Consider the following 19,063-nt stretch of genomic DNA (forward strand, 5'->3'; position numbering starts at 1 on the left):
TTGCTTAGGGACTTTTCCCAACTATCGTGCGCAGACCGCATTCCTTACTGAGTGTGGTCGCTGACAGCTCTCTCCTGTTATTTCAGAGCTCAGTCAGCGACCTGAGAGATTTTCTTAAATGTCAAAATTTAGCAGCCTCTTCCCTCATAAGCATTCCTCTAATAGCTGGAAGGGTTTTTTTGTTTTTTGGTTTTTTTAGATCCTAGAGTATTGAGAAAGTTCACTCTGAAAGTCTTTGCCAGCTTAATGGTTGCTGCAGTGAACAGACCGATTCCTGGAGCTCCTCATCCTGTCGTTTTCTGTGCCATGGCTCGGTAGCCACCACTAGTAACTGCCAGGTGCTGTGCTAAGCACTTTAAGTGCATCTTCCTATTTAATCGTCACAACAACCCTAGGAGATACAGCTGCATTATAGACATGGACACTCAGACAGAGAGAGAAAAATCATTTGCCCAGAGTCGTTCAAGGAGTAAGTCGTGAGGCTGGGTTTCGAAGACTACAGAGCCTGCACCATTAACCAGGACACCCTAAGAGCCCCCTGTGTGGCTCCTGCACCCCCTGGAATCCCCCAGGACAGCAGGCTCCCCAGGGCATTATGACACGAAGGTATGGGGGTCTCTCACGGGCACAAGCAGGCTGCGTGCTCCAGCAGCGCTCCTCCACGCCCCACTCGGCCGCCACCTCTGAGAAAACCTGCAGAGAGCCCTGACCCAAAAGCTAGGATCAGGCTCGTACTCATCCATCCTGGCCCAGCCTGGCCGCGTCTCAGGCTCAGTGTAGAAGGTGGGACAACTGTTGGACCCTCAGCAAAAACACTCTCTCAAGCTGGAAAACTTTTAGACTCGGAGAAATCTGGGGGGCTGAATTCAGACATGCAGCCCAGAGGCAGCTCGACAAGGGCACCGGATTTGGAGGCAGGGAGCCTGTTAAGTTCCGGTTCTGCTACGAAGGAAGGAGGCGAACTTCTGCCTTGATTTCTCATCTGTTCCATTCAGGGTTGGCCCAGGTGGCATCTGAGCGCTCTTGCCAGTGGGTCTCCATTTTGACTTCCCTGTCACATCCACACCTTAGTTCTCAGGGTCTAGTCAGAAATGGGAAGTCAGCGTTGCTGTGCCCTGTCTGATCGGTAGCCAGGAGCACTGCGGAGGATTCACAAGCAAAAGCCAGGTTCAGACACGGAGTGTCGTATTCGACAAGGGTTACCTTCCCTGGGCTCAGAAGGCTGCACTTCCTCACTGGGCTTCCGGATTATCTGCCGTCCTGGTCTCTCCAGCGAGTGCAAGAGCCCCCAGCAGAGCAAGAGTAAAGAGATAAACAAGTATGCTTGTTCACAGTCTAGGAAAAAGCTAATCCTGATGGGAGGGTGACCCACCACGAGGAAAACAAGGGCATTCAGGAACTTCGGGGAAGCCCCCAGGCTGCACCTCCTGCACAGAAAAGAGCTGAACAAAAGATGGACTGTTTCCACTCCCACGCGCCCTTGCCCAACCTCATTCTCTTCCACTTCTAGGTTTTCTTCTTTGCGGCTTCCTGTTTTGTGAATTCGATGCATACTTACCCTCTGTTAGAAACAGCAACTGCCCACCCCTTTACGGGAAGGGAGTGCTGAGGGAGTGGGAGAGAAAACTGCAGGCTTCCAAATCCCATCACCTCCAAGATCCTCACACCAGAAAGATTACCAAGCCTGGTCAGTGGTCACTACCCCACTGACTGTTCAGAGCAGCAAAACATTCAGAACAGGCAGAACATGCAGACATTATCTTATGATCTATCAACCTCCACATTACTTTTGAAAATAAACATTGAAAAATACTAATAATTAAGTAAAAAAAACTTTATTATTTCACCCGAGAGGTACTTCAGCAATTGTCTTAAGGCATAAACTCTGAGGTCAGACTGCATGCGTTCAATCTTGTTTGATTTTACCCCTTGATAGTTGTGGGACCCTGTACGAGTTACTTAGCATCTGTGTGACTCAATTTCTTCATCTGTAGAATAGGCAGAAATATAGTAGCTACCCATAGGCCGTTGTGGAAATTAAACCAGTTAATATATAAAGCACGTGGAATAGTAACTGGCACAAAGTAAGTACTGGATGATTATTTAATGGCTAAAAAAGGCATCACAACTGATATATTGATGTACAAGAAAGCCAAGTATTGTACCCATAGAAATATGTGCAGATAAAATGGCACCTATAACAAGGACTTAAAGTACTAACTTGTAACTCTTTTTTTTTTTAAGATTTTATTTATTTGATAGACTGAGATCACAAGTAGGCAGAGAGGCAGGCAGAGAGAGAGGGGGAAGCAGGCTCCCTGTTGAGCAAAGAGCCCGATGCGGGGCTCGATCCCAGGACCCTGAGACCATGACCTGAGCTGCAGGCAGAGGCTTAACCCACTGAACCACCCAGGCGCCCCAGGAATTATTTAACTTCTGATCGCTGGACTGTATTTCTTTGATTGTGGTTCAGCAGTGAAACTGGGACATATGGACCACCCCTACCCTGCTTTTATGTAAGTTATGTCCATGCATATAGATAGAATGAAGTTAAATATATATACCTGATAGAAGTGGGAAATAATTTAACATACGCAAAAAACTACACATTCATCGATGCATATGCATATAACCTGTATGTAAAAATAACTTTAGACTCAGACACTTGAGTCTAACAAACTCAAAAAGCCTTTGGGTAAACGAACAAAATATGTGGATAGCACATTCAAAGAGCCTGGGAAAATTGTTGAATAGTTATTTTAATTGAGTCTGTTTTCCTTCCTTCCTTCCTTTCTCTCTTTCCTTCCTTTCACCCTTCCACCCTCCCTCCCTTTCTTTTAAAGCCAAACAAACTTAGGTTCAAATCCCAGCTTTTCCACATAATGGATGACTTTGAATAAGACCCTTCATCTCCTTCGACCCCAGATTTCCTACAGTGAACTGGAGCTGACTGACTCTACCTCAAGGAGCCACAGTGACTGAGATGCTGGACACACAGTGGAGAGCGTATTGTTAATTCACAACAAGCCAACCAACGCCAACAACTTTGCTCAGTTAACTACACAATCTCAAATAAGAGTGGAAAACATACCCCACAGTCTGGTTAGGCTGCACTTTTTTCCCCCTTTTCTAAATACAGTTTTCTCCTTCAAGAATGGAGCTTCAACATTCCCCCCTAATACTTTGGGAGTTACTGAAAGTTATTATGGCAACAAAACTAGGCATGTTTGCTGAAAAACATGTTATTGTCTCAGTGTTGCCACAGATCTATTCAGTTCATGCTCTATGAAAAATCCTGCTCTTAGGGGCCAAACAGATGGAATGATAAAAGGCATTCTTTGCAATACTAGCTGAGGCTCTCTCTGCCTTGGGCATACCTCCTCTTCACAAGCTGGTGGTGGGTTATCAAGGAGGGCACATATTGCATGGAGCACTGGGTGTGGTACATAAACAATGAATCTTGGAACTCTGAAAAAATTAAATTAAATAAAAAAAAAAAAAACTACCTACCAATCTCGACTGTTTATCCTGTTATTAAGGGAGTACCTTGTCAGTGAATACGTGTAAGGGTGGCTACCAATGATGGTGTGGCCATGAGGACAGCAATTTCCCAAAAGATCCTTGATTCAGAATCCTTGATTCTGACTTATTTTTTGATAAAGTAGTAGTTGAAAATTTTTAAAAATTTTATTCACAAGCAGGAATGGAAAATTTCCAGGAAGATAAAATTAGCCATATAATCAGGTTTGGAGATGTACTTAGGGGATTTTATTTTACTTTGTGGTGGTTGTTCTCTAAGTGGAAACACATAAAGAATAACACCTACATGAAGCATACTTGAAAAATTTGGTATTAAATCTCAAAATTTTTACCAAACCAGGATCAACCAGTTCTTTAGAGATGGCAGGCACTTTTATTCAATCAATAACTAATTATTCAGCACCTGCTGGGTAGTAGGCCCTAGGCAAGGTCTTGGTGAAAGAAAAGTAAAAAGACAATAGGGCTCTGGCCCTTACGTGATTGGGAAAGACAGTCAAGTAGTAAGCAAATACATAAGACAAAAGGAAATGTAGATAAAAGTTTTGAGACTTTGAGAAAGTGGAGTGTATAGGTATTATAATAGAAAATAACAGGATTTCTACCTACAGAAGTGAGCAAGGAGGGCTTCTGCAAGAGGGGGACCTTTAGGCTGGGATCTAAAGAATGATCGCTTTTACGAAGAGGTGAGAGGTGGGGATAGAGGGCATTCCAGGCCAAAACGCAGAAAATACAAAGATCTTGAGGCAGGAATGAAAGTGGTGTGCTTTTGGACCTGAGAAAGGCCAATGTGACCAGCTCCCCAGCTGGACGCTAGGAGAAGGCAGTGACTGGGTCGTATGGATCATAAAGTTTGGTTTCTATTTTAAAATCAAGAGGAAGCTTTCAAGGAGTAACAGGGGAGGAGAGAGAACTGAAGAAGTATGGAAGGGAACCAAAGTGCAAGCAGGCAAGAAATGGTGGCAGTTTGGACTGGGGCAGTGGCCTTGGAAATGGAGAGAGAGATAAAAATCACTGCATAGTTTAGAGGTAGAACCGCAAAACTTTCTGATAGATTAGCCGTGGTAGGAATCCAGGACAAGTCCCAGATTTCTGGCTTGGAAAAATGAATGGATGGTAGCAGCATTTTGCGGGGAGCTGGTGGAAGACTGAAGTCTGAAGGAGGACTTGGAAATTCACTTTCGGTGATGTTAATTTTGATGCCCGTGCGACACCTCGCTACCCATCTATGGTTCTTTCTGCAGGCAAATTAAACCTTTAAAAGGTGAAAGACAACACTAGCCCTTCTATTTCTTCAGGTTGTCATCAGCCACAGTGCTCGTATTTATTAAGATATTGGTGAAAAGTGAAAAAGGTCTTTAAACTGAGTTCATACTTTTACTAATATTGGGAATTTTCACTGATAAACTGGCTGCCTGAAGGTGAACTTGGGCTGAGGTACTGAGGACTTGTTTCTTGGGCATCTTGAAGAATATAACCTTGGGATGTTGTTTCTTTAACCAAGAAGGAAGGTAGGTAGGTAGGTATGAAGGAAGGAAGGGAAAAAGGAACGATGGAAGGAAGGAGGGAGGGAGGGAGGGAGGGAGGGAGGGAGGGAAGGAAGGAAGGGAAGGGGAGCGGAAGGGAGGGGACAGAAGGGGAGGGTAAAGAGGGAGGGGAGGAAGGTAGGAATAGAGAGAGAGAGGGAGAAGGAGAGGAGAGGAGAGGAGAGGAGGAAGAAAGAGAGGGAGGGAGAGAGAGAGAAGAAGGAAAGGAAAGGGAAGGGAAGGGAGAGGAGGAAGGAAGGAGAGAGTAAGGAAGAGAGAGGGGGAGAGGAAAGGGAAGGGAAGGAACGGGAAGGAGGGAGAGAGCGCAGGAGGGAGGAAAGAAGGAAGGAAGGAAGGAAGGACGGTGGGAGGGAGGGAGGAAGGAAAGGCCAGTGCTTTAATTCTTTTTAATGATTAATACTCTTGTCTCGATGGTGACAAAATACCAATGGGATTGGGTGGATGGATTCTGAAGGAAGCAAACCGACTGATGAGCTACTTGAAAGCCTAACTGCAACTTTGAAAATCCTTCCAGCGCACAAACCACCCTCCCTGACTTTTCTTTTGTGGTGATAGCAGTTCTCTCTGCAGCTATGCGAAGAGAGTGTTTATCTGGGACAGTTTCCAAACGTGTCTTGCAACAGAATCTATAAAGTTAAATTGTGTGAAACTAACAATGATTTTTCTATATGCAAGGGAGGCTAGAAATATCCCAGACAAAACAAAAGTGAAATGAGCACAATCTGTTTCCCATCTTTAAAATAATTCTATTTCCAAGAGGAATGTAAAAGTTTAGAGTTAAAAAGAAAAAAAAGGGACACTTACCATAGATCTAGGCTATGAGTGGCTGTATATACTCAACCGATCATATTCTGGCCATTTTTATAACCCACTGGTAATACTACATCAATTCAGGCTATATGATGACCGCTGAGTTCTGGTTATTCTGTTCATAGTGATACAGTCAGTATAATTTTTCTCAACTTCTTACCTTAGAGTTGGTGTGGATTTCAAGAATCATGCTTTAAAGATCTGTGTATGTGTACCCACAAAACCCACCACGCCCACTGGAAACAACCACTGCTGCTTAAATATTTCACTCCTGCAAAAGGAAATGCGTTTTATTCTGGGCATCAAAAAGGGGATGATGGGCCTCCCCTACCCCCATTGACCTCCCCAGCCTCCTCTCCTGCTGTTTACCTCGTCACACTTTGCACACTAGAATATATGTGCAATCCCCTCCCTCGACTGTGGGTGGTTTTAGTGACTTGCTTCTAAGGAACAAAATCTAGAAATATGATCAGGTCACAAGAGTGTGACCTCCACCGTGCTGGGGCACATGCTCACTTGCTGGCACTCCCTACCCCCTGCCCTCTCACCTGCTCATGCTGAGGAAGCAAGCTCCCCTGTCTGAAGCTGCTCTATGCAAGGGACTCCATGGCAAGAAAGGGAGGGACAAACTGAGGACTCGAACCAACAACCCCATGAGTGAGCCGGAAGCTGACCCTTCCCAATCTAGCCTTGAGATGACCGCATCCCGTCAGTGACCCTGGGCCAGGGGTCCCAGCAAGGATACATCCAGACTTCTCGCACATTCAAGCTGTGACAATAATGATAAACGTGCAGTTCTGAGCCACTATTTTGGGGTAATTTGTTACAAAGGGGTAGATAACCAGCCCACTCCCCTTCCGGGGTGGTTGCAGGGATAACATGAGGTAACATAAAAAGTCCTGAGCAAAACGCCTGAGGCCACAGCAGGCGCCACACCATGTTAGCTCAGCCCTCTTCCCCCACTGCTCCACCAGCTCCTGGCCACCATCACCCCACGTCTGGATCCCCACAATGGCTTTGCAACCAGTTTCCCCCCTTCCCTGCGTCCGGCTGGTGATCCTCCTTAAAAAGCAGACATAAAAACTTCAACAGCTCCCTATTTCTCAAAGGATAAAAACCAAACTCATATTCCAGGACCCCAGGCTGTGCCCATCCTATTTCCAAGCTAGCTCCCCATTCCACACTCACATCTCAGCACTCTTCTATTAAGATTAATCTATTTGCTCTATCCCAAATACACTTGGTCCATTCCCACCAGCATCCTCACTAAAGGAAGCGTACCTGTTCAGTACATACTCCCGCCTTTCTCCTGAATTCCAAATGCCACCCACCCTATCAGGTCACTTCAAGGACCATTCGGGACCAACCTCCTCTACTAAGCTTTTCCAAACCCTACCACCCCATGGTAATCTTCTCCCTTGACTAATTTAATATGTACTACTTTGCTATTTGAAATCAGACATGGGGGGGCCTGTGTGGCTCAGTTGGTTAAGTGTCTGCCTTTGGCCCTGGTTACGATCCCAGGGTCCTGGGATCGAGCCCCATGTTGGGCTCCCTGCTCAGCGGGGAGCCTGCTTCTCCCTCTGCCTGCCACTCCCCTTGCTCATGCATGTGTTCTGTCAAATAAATAAAAATCTTTTTTAAAATAATAAAATAAAATCATAGAGATATAAAATCTGAAAATAGGCAGAAGCAACTTCAGAAAGCATTCATTTTATGGGTAAAGAAACCCAGGCTCTGAGAGGAGAGGGACACCTGAATAACAGGACGAGGACCAGAATTCAAGCTTTGAAACTCTCACCGTTATTTGATTCTACAAACATTTACCAAGTGACCATTATGTATAGGGCACTACAAAATTTCAAGTTTCTACCAATGTGTCATTCATACATTTAATCAATAAAAAAAATGACTGAATGCTATTCACCAGATACTCTGCTTAGAATGAAGACATTGCCCACAAAGAATTCAGGGTAGTAAGAACACAAAAGGGTAAAGCAACAATTACAGTACAGCTCAACAGGGTCTCTGACCGTAGGCTCTAGGAAGACATAAGAAAATCACCTACATACTCTCTTTGGTCCTGCCCTCCTTTACTCACCCATTCAGTTTTATAGATAGAACGACAGACTTCTCACTTTTCTAAGGAGAGCAAGTTTAAAAAAAAAATGTTCTCTCAAAGTAACTCACGAACCGCAAACACCTGACTCCAGGTGACTATGACCTGACTCCACGCTACTATGAAAAACAACATTTTTCTAATGTGATATCAGATCTGCAAGATTAGATCTATTTAAAAAAATCCTCAAATATACATAATCTCATTACCCTTTTTTTAGAGTCTGTGTTTAGAAGTCAGACAGACCCTGAGTGTCAAACCCTCAGTTTGCTGTTTATTTGCTGAGTGCTCGAATTTTAATTTTCTCATCTGCAAAATGGGAGTAATATCCACCTTGCATGGTATCTGTGGGAATTAAAAATCCTGTCTCTCCTCTTAATGTCACAAAACAAACTGAGGGTGGCCAGGGGAAGGGGTGTAGGGAGGGGGTGGTGGGGTTATGGACATTGGGGAGGGTATGTGCTATGGTGAGTGCTATGAAGTGTGTAAACCTGGCGATTCACAGACCTGTACCCCTGGGGCTAATAATACATTATATGTTTTTTTTTTAAAATTTTAAAAATTATTTTTAAAAAAATCCTGTCTTTCACTTCTCCAGTGAAGACATGCATATGGCTAACAGACACATGAAAAAATGTTCATCATCACTAGCCATCAGGGAGATTCAAATTAAAACCACATTGAGATACCACCTTACACCAGTTAGAATGGCCAAAATTAGCAAGACAGAACACAATGTGTGTTGGAGAGGATGTGGAGAAAGGGGAATCCTCTTACACTGTTGGTGGGAATGCAAGTTGGTGCGGCTAATTTGGAGAACAGTGTGGAGATTCCTTAAGAAATTAAAAATAGAGCTTCCCTATGACCCTGCAATTGCACTACTGGGTATTTACCCCAAAGATACAGATGTAGTGAAAAGAAGGGCCATCTGTACCCCAATGTTCATAGCAGCAATGACCATGGTCGCCAAACTGAGGAAAGAACCAAGATGCCCTTCAACGGACGAATGGATAAAGAAGATGTGGTCTATATACACTATGGAGTATTATGCCTCCATCAGAAAGGACGAATACCCAACTTTTGTATCAACACAGACGGGACTGGAAGAGATTATGCTGAGTGAAATAAGTCAAGCAGAGAAAGTCAATTATCATATGGTTCCACTTATTTGTGGAGCATAGAAATAATATGGAGGACATGCGGAGATGGAGAGGAGAAGGGAGTTGAGGGAAATTGGAGAGGGAGATGAACCATGAGAGACTATGGACTCTGAAAAATAATCTGAGGGTTTTGAAGGGATCAGGGGTGGGACGTTGGGTGAGCCTGGTGGTGGGTATTATGGATGGCACGTATTGCATGGAGCACTGGGTGTGGTGCATAAACAATGAATTCTGTTATACTGAAAAGAAATTTTTAAAAATCCTGTCTTTCAAGTAATCAATACAGAATACACCTGCATACATAATAAAAATTGTTTCTGATAACTAAAACACATTCAAATTTAAGTAAGTGGGCACTGATTATCGAAATTTGTCATAAAATCCCTGTGGTTACTAACTCTCCAGAATAAAAGTGTACTCCTTCGAAAATTTTTCTAGTATTGTAATCATTGCACAATCTTTTTACTGTTTTCAGCATCAACATTCTGAGAATCCATTGTGTACGCGCTGCTACATGGAGAGAAAAATGAAAAATAAAACCCTACATTTAAGAAGTTTAGGATACAAATGAGAACACAAGAGAGAACAATTCTTTGTTCAAAGCAAGCAAATATCTTCTTGTAGATTTAGTCATTAAGATACCAGATACCAAGAATATAGTTCAACTTAAGGAGGTGTAAGTTTAATGATCAGAACAAAATGGGATCGATTAGGAAAAACTGTATATAAGAGACACATTATAATATAATATATTCCTTTTCAGGTTAATTTAATAGAACTTCATATATGTGATTATTCTTCAGTTTTCTGAATTAAAACTGTTCAGGTGGCCATAAGGTCCGGAAACACGGACAAATATACATAATAAATAGTTTAATGATACTGCAACAAATGCTCAAAGAACGTGCTGTTCCTCACTAGCAATTCCTGGTTCAACAAGACGTGCCAAACTGCACTGAACAACGTGCACTAAGGTGGTATTCTCACCAATCCTGGTACATCCACCAACAACGCATCACCAAGGTGATTTGTTGTCTGATTTTCACTGAATAAATTTGTGTCCCTACATACCCGAGAAGCCATCAAGGAAGAAGTGTATGTTCTTGGTTTCTGGACTCTGTGGTCACCTGTACTTTTTTTTAAGTTTCACCTCCTATAAGTCTTGCAAAAATTTTTGCCATTCATATTACACCAAGAAAAAAATGAATACTAAAACTGAGATAACGGAAAAACAAAAATTGATTTATTTTACTTTTAAACTTCACACAACATTTTACGAAAATGAAGTGATTTTCAATCTATGAATAAGACTCTCTAAATGACACTCAGGATATTTTACAAGTTTCGTTTTAAGATAGATTTGAATTCATAACAGGTCTTACGCACAATGATTTCAATCAGTCAGGCACTCAAACACAATGTGGAGGTATAACAAGTATGTGATGAGTTCGTAATAGTCCAAGGGTATATAAAGACCTTTTTCAAATATGGAAAGAAATTAGTCTTTCTATAGTATTAACCCCTAAAAGCTATTCTCCTTTATAGACAACAATATTATTGTCAGTTTCATACACTTTTACTTTATAAAGAACTCCCAGAGGAAGAAATTTCTGGAGGTTTTCCCAGATATATACAGCCACATTTTCTGTCGTGCTGTAGGAAAAAAAAGGAAAGAAGATCAAAGGCAAATAAACAAAATTTCATTTTTGATATTTATAGAGAACAGAAATTCTAGATTGAAAAGATAATGTTAAACAAAACTTCAGAAATCACACAGCAATTGACAGCAATTATTCTTTCTTACTCTCTACTAAGGAAAGCTGGTCACACTCACCTTACAACATCTGCAAAGTATGGCACATCCAAATCCAGATTCTTATGATCGAGGGGCTTCATAATTGCCTCCTACATATAAGACGAAGGAAAAACACCACTTGTTCCATTTAGGGCTCAAATTCTGAAGTGTTCTATCTTTGCCCCTAAACCTTACCTCATCAGTGAGCCACTAACTTAGTACTTCTAAGTACTCTCTGTCTGTGTCTCACTAAGCAACGCTTAAAGTTGAAAAATAAAGCAAGGCCCGGATCTCCATAATGACTGGTTCTCCTCATTACTAAAGGCAAAGACGTAAGAAATCAAAAAGTAGAGGAGAATTCACTGGAGCTTTCTTGTAAGCAGCCACTGCGGTTCAGAATTGAGTTTAACGCTTCTTGAATTCTGTCCAAAAACTTACCAAAATACTAATTACTAAAAATACTTCTCTATACAGTCTTCTCTTCAGCCCAATGCCACAACGTCATTAGGACAAGGATCCTGTGAGTACCATTTTACAAAGCAGACTAAGAGTTAAACTAGGTAAGTAGTTCTAAATTTCTGCTATGAGGAGTAATTTAAGAAAGATCTTGGACTCTTAGGAGAAAAAAGTATAAAAGTATGTGAAGACCATTGCTTCCTAATACGTGTATATATTAACATAATGTTTTCCTTTGTCAGTGGCAAGAACAGTAATTGCCTTATTTTTCTCACTTTTTACTTTCAGCTATTATACAAAATCTAAGCATTTGTGAAACAATCTAATTTCCCAACGGTATGTTTCTCAGAAGGGTACATTAATAATAATAGTAGTCATTTTTTGAGTAAAACCAGAACCATATAAAAACAGTTAAGCCTTAAACCGAATAGCCTTTAAAACAGATCAAATGAAGGGCAGTTCCAACATGGATATCAAGAAAATACCTGTTTTCTCTTCGATTCCAATTCAGGTCCCAACTTTTCTTTTGAAGCTTCTTCCAAAGGCCCCTTCTGACTTTATAAGCCACGATGAGCCACTCTTACTGATGGGATTGCATGGTATCCCTCAGGTACAAAAAGTGGGGAAGAGTTCTCCACAAAGAACCTCTCCTCCAGCACGTGGTCACATGTTTGCATGGGACGCCTCATATTTCCTACACTATTGTCTTGTATTGTACAGCACTCTGTGCATACATATTTTATGTCCACAGTAAATGCAAAAACTCTGTCTTTATAGCTTTCCTAAAGTACCTGAAACACACTGCTGTCTGTTCATTCACTGATTATTCTTTTTTTTCCCTGAAGATTTATTTATTTATGAGAGACAGAGAGCACGCACGCACGCGAGTGGGAGGAGAGGCAGAGGGAGAAAGAGAATTCTGAAGCAGACTCCCCACTAAGCGCAGAGTTTGATTCAGGGCTGATCCCAGGACCCCAAGACCATGAACTGAGCTGAAATCAAAAGTTGGCTGCCCAACTGACTGAGCGACCCAGGTGCCCCTGATTTACTTATTCAACTGAAACTTACTGAGCACTTATTATTGTTTGCCTCCTAAAAAGGTAACATGAGCACTCTGAGGATAAGGACTACGTCACAGTCACCTCTGTACTTGGTACTTAGCTCAAAGACATGCAGAGCGGGCAAAGTTGCTGAATATATGGATGATAAGTACCACAGAAGCAGTAATGACCATTAACAACATTTTTATGAGACAAATGTCAGATTTTAGAACAAGAGTAAGGAGCAAAGTGGGCACCTGGGTGGCTCAGTCAGTTAAGCATCTGTCTTCGGCTAAGGTCATGATCCTAGGGTCCTGGGATCGAGCCCCGTGTCAAGACTCCCTGCTCAGCAGGGAGCCTGCTTCTTCCTCTCTCTCTGCCTGCCTCAACCCCTGCTTGTGCTCTCTCTCTCTGCGTTAAATAAAATAAAATCTTAAAAAAAAAAAAAGAGTAAGGAGCAGAGTTTAAGAGAAGAACCAAACAAAGAGGTAAAATGATGGAACAATAAGAATAAAGCTGGATAGGAGGAAGTCCATTCCCAACTTTGTAAAAGACTAACCCCACAACCTAAGGCATGTCAGTGAACTGTTTGGCTCTCTCAATCTTAATCTATGGAATGAAGAAGTTGGTTTGGATAATCTCTAAAGTCTCTGACAATGCAGGATTTCTAAAATGATATGGTCAACAAGTCACTAATTGAACTCATTCTTCTGTGTTATCCCTATGGTAAACTGCCTCAGTGAGTTTATGATAAAACTAGAGTGAGTAACACAGGGTACTGTTAAATCTATGATCAAAGGCGTAAGGAAAATCCAGAGAAGGAAAGGAAAGCTTCAAGGAAAAAGCTGTATCTTGAAGGAAAGGCAGAATTTGTTAAACGGAGGGAATGAGAATACACCAGCAAGACACACAAGATGAGCCTGTCACTGTTATTCCCATCACTGCAATATAACTGTGACTTATTTCCTTTAAATCACCCAAGCAACTTTAGAAAAACATGAGAGTAATTCCTCCAACTACTTCCCTACTCCCACACCCAAATCCATTCACAAGGTCATGGAACCTCTGGAGATACTTGGTTGGGGAGGTAATGGGGGGGGTATCAAATATACCTACAGCACAGTCTAATAAGCAACCAATATGACATTACCTCCATATACTCTTTGAGGTCGGTCAAATTCATAACCATTCCTGTAACAGGATCAATCTAAAGAGTAAACAAAGGTGAATGTTAGTATAATATGCTCTTCATATTTAAACATCTGTTAAATTATTAAAGGCTGTACAATGTGCAAAAATTGTGCCCACATCTGCCTTCATCCCCAGGACATTCATCGATCTCAGTAAGGAAACACCAGGTGCTCCAGGAACCCCTTTCATGGTCCTGCTCTTCTACCTGTCCACATAGAGCAGATTAAAGATAACCCTTTGGGAGAGGAAAGGCCTAGAACGGTAGCAGCTCACCATACACAAAGGACAACAATGAAGCAATACTGATTTGAACAGAATTTTTCAACACAGAATCCATCACGTTGGCTGAGAGGGCCCACAATCTGCACAAATCACACAGATCTTTTCAGCACGTACCTCTCCATGCACTGTCACCACAACTATGGGAAAGAAAACAGAATACCAAAAAACCACATGACTTTCAACAGGTAACACCCAAGTGCAAGTTAACAATATAACTTAAGTGTTAGATCTCTGCCCTGCAAAGCTCTATTTATATTTTCCCTCAAAGACCTGTTCTGTTAGTTAAGATCTTTTTATCAACCAAAGCAAGATCAGCTAAGACAGAGAAGCTCAGCAGGAGCTTTGGCTAAGCAGAACAGCCCAGCCAAGGCCAGAAAGGGTGTACGTTCAGCTTACGATGTCAATGCACTAAGTAGGAATGTCCACTAGGTAGAATTGAGATGCTGCTCGCTCACTGCCTGCAAAAGTAAAAAATGTACAGAAAGACATCCAGCTACACACCAAGCTGGACCAACACTGGGCAGGACCTTTCTCAGCAAGCAAAACCATTACTGGGCCTAAAATTCTGATCCCTTCACTCACACAAACATATATAGTTTATGGTAATGTTCTGTAAGTTAACAAAGTGCTTGTATGAACCATTTGAAAAGTGATGATCAGAGTGTTTTACAAACTAGTGACCTGTATATATATTTTTCAGCTCCATATAAACACCATCAGGTATTATGTGATAAGTGAGCAAACTAAAAATGATAAATATCATAGATCAACTATGATATTGATATCAAAGTTGTATAGCGCTAACTAAACTAGAAATTCTGATCTTCTGACATCTTTTGAATCTACTTACTCTACCAAACTATATGCTGTTGATACTCCATCGCTTACAGAACTGTTTTTTGAGATACCAGCTTTACCTCAAAGAATTAAGTCTTGTATACTCACATAAATTATTTTCTTGGAACACTGCAGGCAGTTTTAGACTCAACATATTTTTCTGCCATACAGCGTATTTCTAGCCAATATCTCCCTTTTGTCAATCATTATTTACTCAAAGAATACAATCTAATATTTTTAATACAATCTAATTTTAACATTAGTCTGAGCAATACCTAATGAGAAGGAAGTAGGTGCCAAAAGAATCTCATTATGCACACAGACACCAAGGGGGGGTATTGTTTAAACCATTCATTATCTCTAACAGAGCAGACACTTGCAAGGTAAAACTTAAGACACATCCAACCAAGGCAACAGATTTTTTTCATTCTGAGCTTCCATGTAACTTCTCATTCAAGGCTCAAAGATGCTTTGTCCATAAAGTTTCTTACTCATTAAGACTCTATTTGCTGATCACACTTTCATCCTTATTGAAAGGGCTAAAATTTCATCAGTTTCTCTCTCACCTTTATAATTGTGCCCATGGCCATTTGGATTGTTGCATTTCCCAAACAGCTTCAAATTTTCTTCATTACTCAGAGATTTGCTGACCAAAAAAAAAAAAAAAAAAAAAAAAAAAATTAACATGACACAAGTTCAGACACTTTCCCTGTTCCCTACATTTATTATTTGCTCTAGCCTTTGAAAAGCTTCACAATTTATTACTTTAGCTCACCAAATGGAGAGTCATAAATCAACTTGATTTCCTTATTCCACTTTCTGTCAGGAACCAGTGTATGTCCCCTCATTAGGCTACCGTAATGTACAAATGAGTGTAAACGAAGTCCACACCCTTGTTCCACAGCAAGATTCCAAATGATTTGCTCAAGGCCTTCGATTTTTCAACTCAACAAACATTTACTGGGTACCCATTACGTAGTAGACATGGACTGAACGAAGCAAGGACACACAATGATAAAAGATGCTTGCCTTCAAGTGGCTTAGGGTGAAGGAGAGGAGAAGTGAGTTGGGGGAAATCAGAGGCAGAGACGAACCATGAGACTGTGGACTCTGAGAAACAAACTGAGGGTGTTGGAGGGGAGGGGCATGGGCATGGGGGATTGGGTGAGCCTGGTGGTGGGTACTAAGGAGGGTACATATTGCATGGAGCACTGGGGGTAATGCATAAACAATGAATCTTGGAACACTGAAAAAATAATTTTTTTAAAAAAATCTCATTTTTTCTTAAAAATAATTACATGATCTACTACATCTCCTCTTTAAATCTTGCATTATTATGCCTGAACTACTGCCCACTGACTTCACCAATCCATAGAGCAGTATTCAAATTAGGTAAAAATTTAAAATCACAATACTCAACTGTAGTTCTGGGCAGAAAAAAATTTTAACTTTTATGTCTATAACTGTCCCATCAACCCTGCATCTTCAATGAGTCCTTCTATGTGTGAACGTACTATTACTCCACCCCTTTCTTTCTGAGTCTCTCCTCTCCCCCCCTCCACCTTCTCCTGCCCATCCACTTACACTTAGAATGCTACGGTGCACAAAGCCATAGCACAAAATTATCCCACTGTGCCCTCAACAAAACTGGCCAGATGGTGCACTCCGCACAGAAGGCGGGGTCAGGTGTTCGTTGATCGCTGCTGCATCCCTGTCACCCAGCACAAGACCTGACACGCTCGCCACAAACACCTGCCCAGTGAATGAATGGATGGCCCTTGTTAGAAATTACTGTCCTCGTTCTACAGACAGGGAGACGTATGCTGAGAGCGGAGCTTGCTAATGAGGCGCACAACTCCCCTACATCGACTCCTCAGTGCGGTCAAGCAGTCCATGCTCCGGGTCCAAATCCCGGCAGTGCTCCTTGCTGTCAGGGCTGCCTTAGGAAAGGGAACGCCTGGGTTCATGACACCTGTGGTAAGAAGGGTATACACCTGGGTTGCTGTAGTGGTACTGGTGACGATGACTAGCGCTCCTGGCACCTCACAGCAGCTCACTCTTGCCGAATGTTCCCTGACACTGTCATCTGGGCCAGGCGAACTGCTCTGGGAGCTACTGCAACCCTTCGCGATCCACTAGGGAACGTGAGCGACTCCGGAGCTGCTCCAGGGCAGCGAGCCAGCGGGGGAGCCTTCGGGTTCCGCACGCAGGGCCGTGCCCTCGGCGGTCGGCTCTGTTTGCCACCGCGCCCCCACGGCCCTCTCTGGTCGACTCCAGCTGTCACCGTCACCTTGGCTCCAGGGCGGCCGGGGGCGCGCGTCGGCTCTCACACCTGCGCTCCCGCACCCGGGCCCCGCCCCCCACCGTGGGCATTGTGGGCGCAGCCCCACCTGTGGAGTCGGTGGGTCGCGCTGAAGGAGACGAGGCGGGACACTCGCGCCCGGGGTCGCCCGCCCTCGCCAGCGCCCGCCATGCTCATCGCCTCGCCTCCTCCTTCGGCTGGCGGCGGGGCTGGACGGCAGCGCGTCCCGCGGCTGCGCAGTGCGGCCGGCGTCCCGGGACGCACTCTCGGCTCCGCGCTGCGACTGGCTCCCTCTGCTGGTCTGGAGGCAGTAAGGCGTCCCGTACGGTGAGCCTCTTGGATAGGCGGCGTTGGGATAAGCTACGCAAACCTCCCAGCGGCCCTTCAGAAAAGGTGGGTGGGACCTCAGTGTCTTTCACTATACTGACTGCTGGGCCTTAGGCCACGTAGGCCTGGGCACCCTTTGGATACTGGAGGATGCTCTTTGAGTTGCTCCTGCCACTCCCTTCCAGAAAGCCCTAGTTACAATAACCTCCACTGGCTGAGCCCAGGTCCAATCTACTTATAACCTAAAGGGAGCGGGAATTTCAGAGCACGTGTGGGAGCACTTGGCTTCCGGAAACAATACTACTTTTGGACTGTTGTAAAGATTCTTCCTACTGAGGAAAATTCTCAAGCTTTGTCATCCACATACATGAAGCCATTTATCACAGTGTGAACACATGCAGTCGTGAACACACACACATTAGCGATTCTCTGTCCTATGTTGACACCTCTGGAGTGAACCAATCCTGTTTCCTCACACCTACTTATAAGGAATATCCAAACTACTTGTAGTTCCAGTATTATGAACCTCTTTTCTCCATTTATTAGCTCACTAAATTTTTTTTTTAAGATTTTATTTATTTATTTGACAGAGATCACAAGTAGGCAGAGAGGCAAGCAGAGAAAGAGAGAGAGAGGAAGCAGGCTCCCTGCCGAGCAGAGAGCCCGGTGCGGGACTTGATCCCAGGACCCTGAGATCATGACCCGAGCCGAAGGCAGAGGCTTAACCCACTGAGCCACCCAGGTGCCCATAGATCACTAAATTCTTAATAGCTAACCATGAGGCTGGCAGTGTTCCAGATACTGGGAAGGATAGATTAAATCATGAGAGTGGCAGGCATACGGTCCCCAAATGGTGATTTCTCTCAAATGTCTCCTGTCTCCAGCTACATACTCTGTTCTGCATGAAATTATGGTCATGCAGCAAACATTCTTAACACATTTTCAAATATTTTTATTCTCTCCCCCATTGGGCTGTGAAGAACATCAAAGATGATAAACTTGGGAGATACCTGAGATAGACACTATCTAGTTCAGTCCTCTCACAGACAGGAAAACATGGGCCCAGATAAGTGAATTATTCATCCAAGATAACTTACAATAAAACAGTATTTCCGGGGCACTGACCACATCAGGGATAAAATACTTGACTCATTCCAAATGAAGTCTTAAGAATCAAAATACAAACCAAAGGAATTTCTGAGAAATTGCTATAGTTACTTCAGTAAAATATGACATTACATTTGCAGAGCTCTCTAAATGTTTTTATTAAGGATACTTACCTAATTTACCCTCAGTGATCCTTTATGGTTTCAGCCATGTCCCCCCAAATAAATGTGTTGAGCCCCCCAGTACCTCAAAATGTGACTCTATTTAGAATAGGGTTTTTGCAGATGTAATTAGTTAAGAGAAAGTCACAGGAAGCCCTAGTCCCTTTCCCCTTTCCTTACGCACCACATACTCCCTTTCCTTAAGTCTGCGGCTTAGGGACAGGAAGAGGCCCTGCCTAGGCTTTGAAACTTAGTCATATGCTCACTCAATTTTACCAGAACTCTCTGCACTGGATTACCAGGCATAGGCATACTACAAAATATCCTTGATTCTTTTTTGTCTTCTCCTTCAAGAACCTCAGCAGAATTTGGGCATCCTTAGGCCAAAATCT

The 19,063-nt window shown here is 43.0% G+C and overlaps 1 protein-coding gene across 3 annotated transcripts; it reads right to left on the reverse strand.

The window, feature by feature from the left end:
- Positions 1–10,394: 10,394 nt before the first annotated feature.
- Positions 10,395–17,373, reverse strand: PTS (6-pyruvoyltetrahydropterin synthase). 3 transcript variants are annotated; one of them, XM_080815637.1, is made up of 6 exons: positions 17,165–17,373; positions 15,341–15,420; positions 14,052–14,074; positions 13,615–13,671; positions 11,008–11,078; positions 10,395–10,826 (listed from the first exon to the last, which is right to left on the reverse strand). In XM_080815637.1, the coding sequence occupies exons 1-6, from the start codon at positions 17,251–17,253 to the stop codon at positions 10,703–10,705; spliced, it is 444 nt and encodes a 147-aa protein (XP_080671763.1). In that variant the 5' UTR covers positions 17,254–17,373; the 3' UTR covers positions 10,395–10,702. The 3 variants fall into 3 exon arrangements, with proteins under 3 accessions (XP_080671763.1, XP_080671764.1, XP_080671765.1); XM_080815638.1 differs by lacking the exon at positions 14,052–14,074 and having other exon boundaries at positions 17,165–17,310; XM_080815639.1 differs by lacking the exons at positions 14,052–14,074; positions 15,341–15,420; positions 17,165–17,373 and adding an exon at positions 14,334–14,380.
- Between the last annotated feature and the right edge of the window lie 1,690 nt (positions 17,374–19,063).

The sequence above is a fragment of the Martes martes genome, assembly GCF_963455335.1.
Source record: "Martes martes genome assembly, chromosome: 10".
Classification (NCBI taxonomy): domain Eukaryota; kingdom Metazoa; phylum Chordata; class Mammalia; order Carnivora; family Mustelidae; genus Martes; species Martes martes.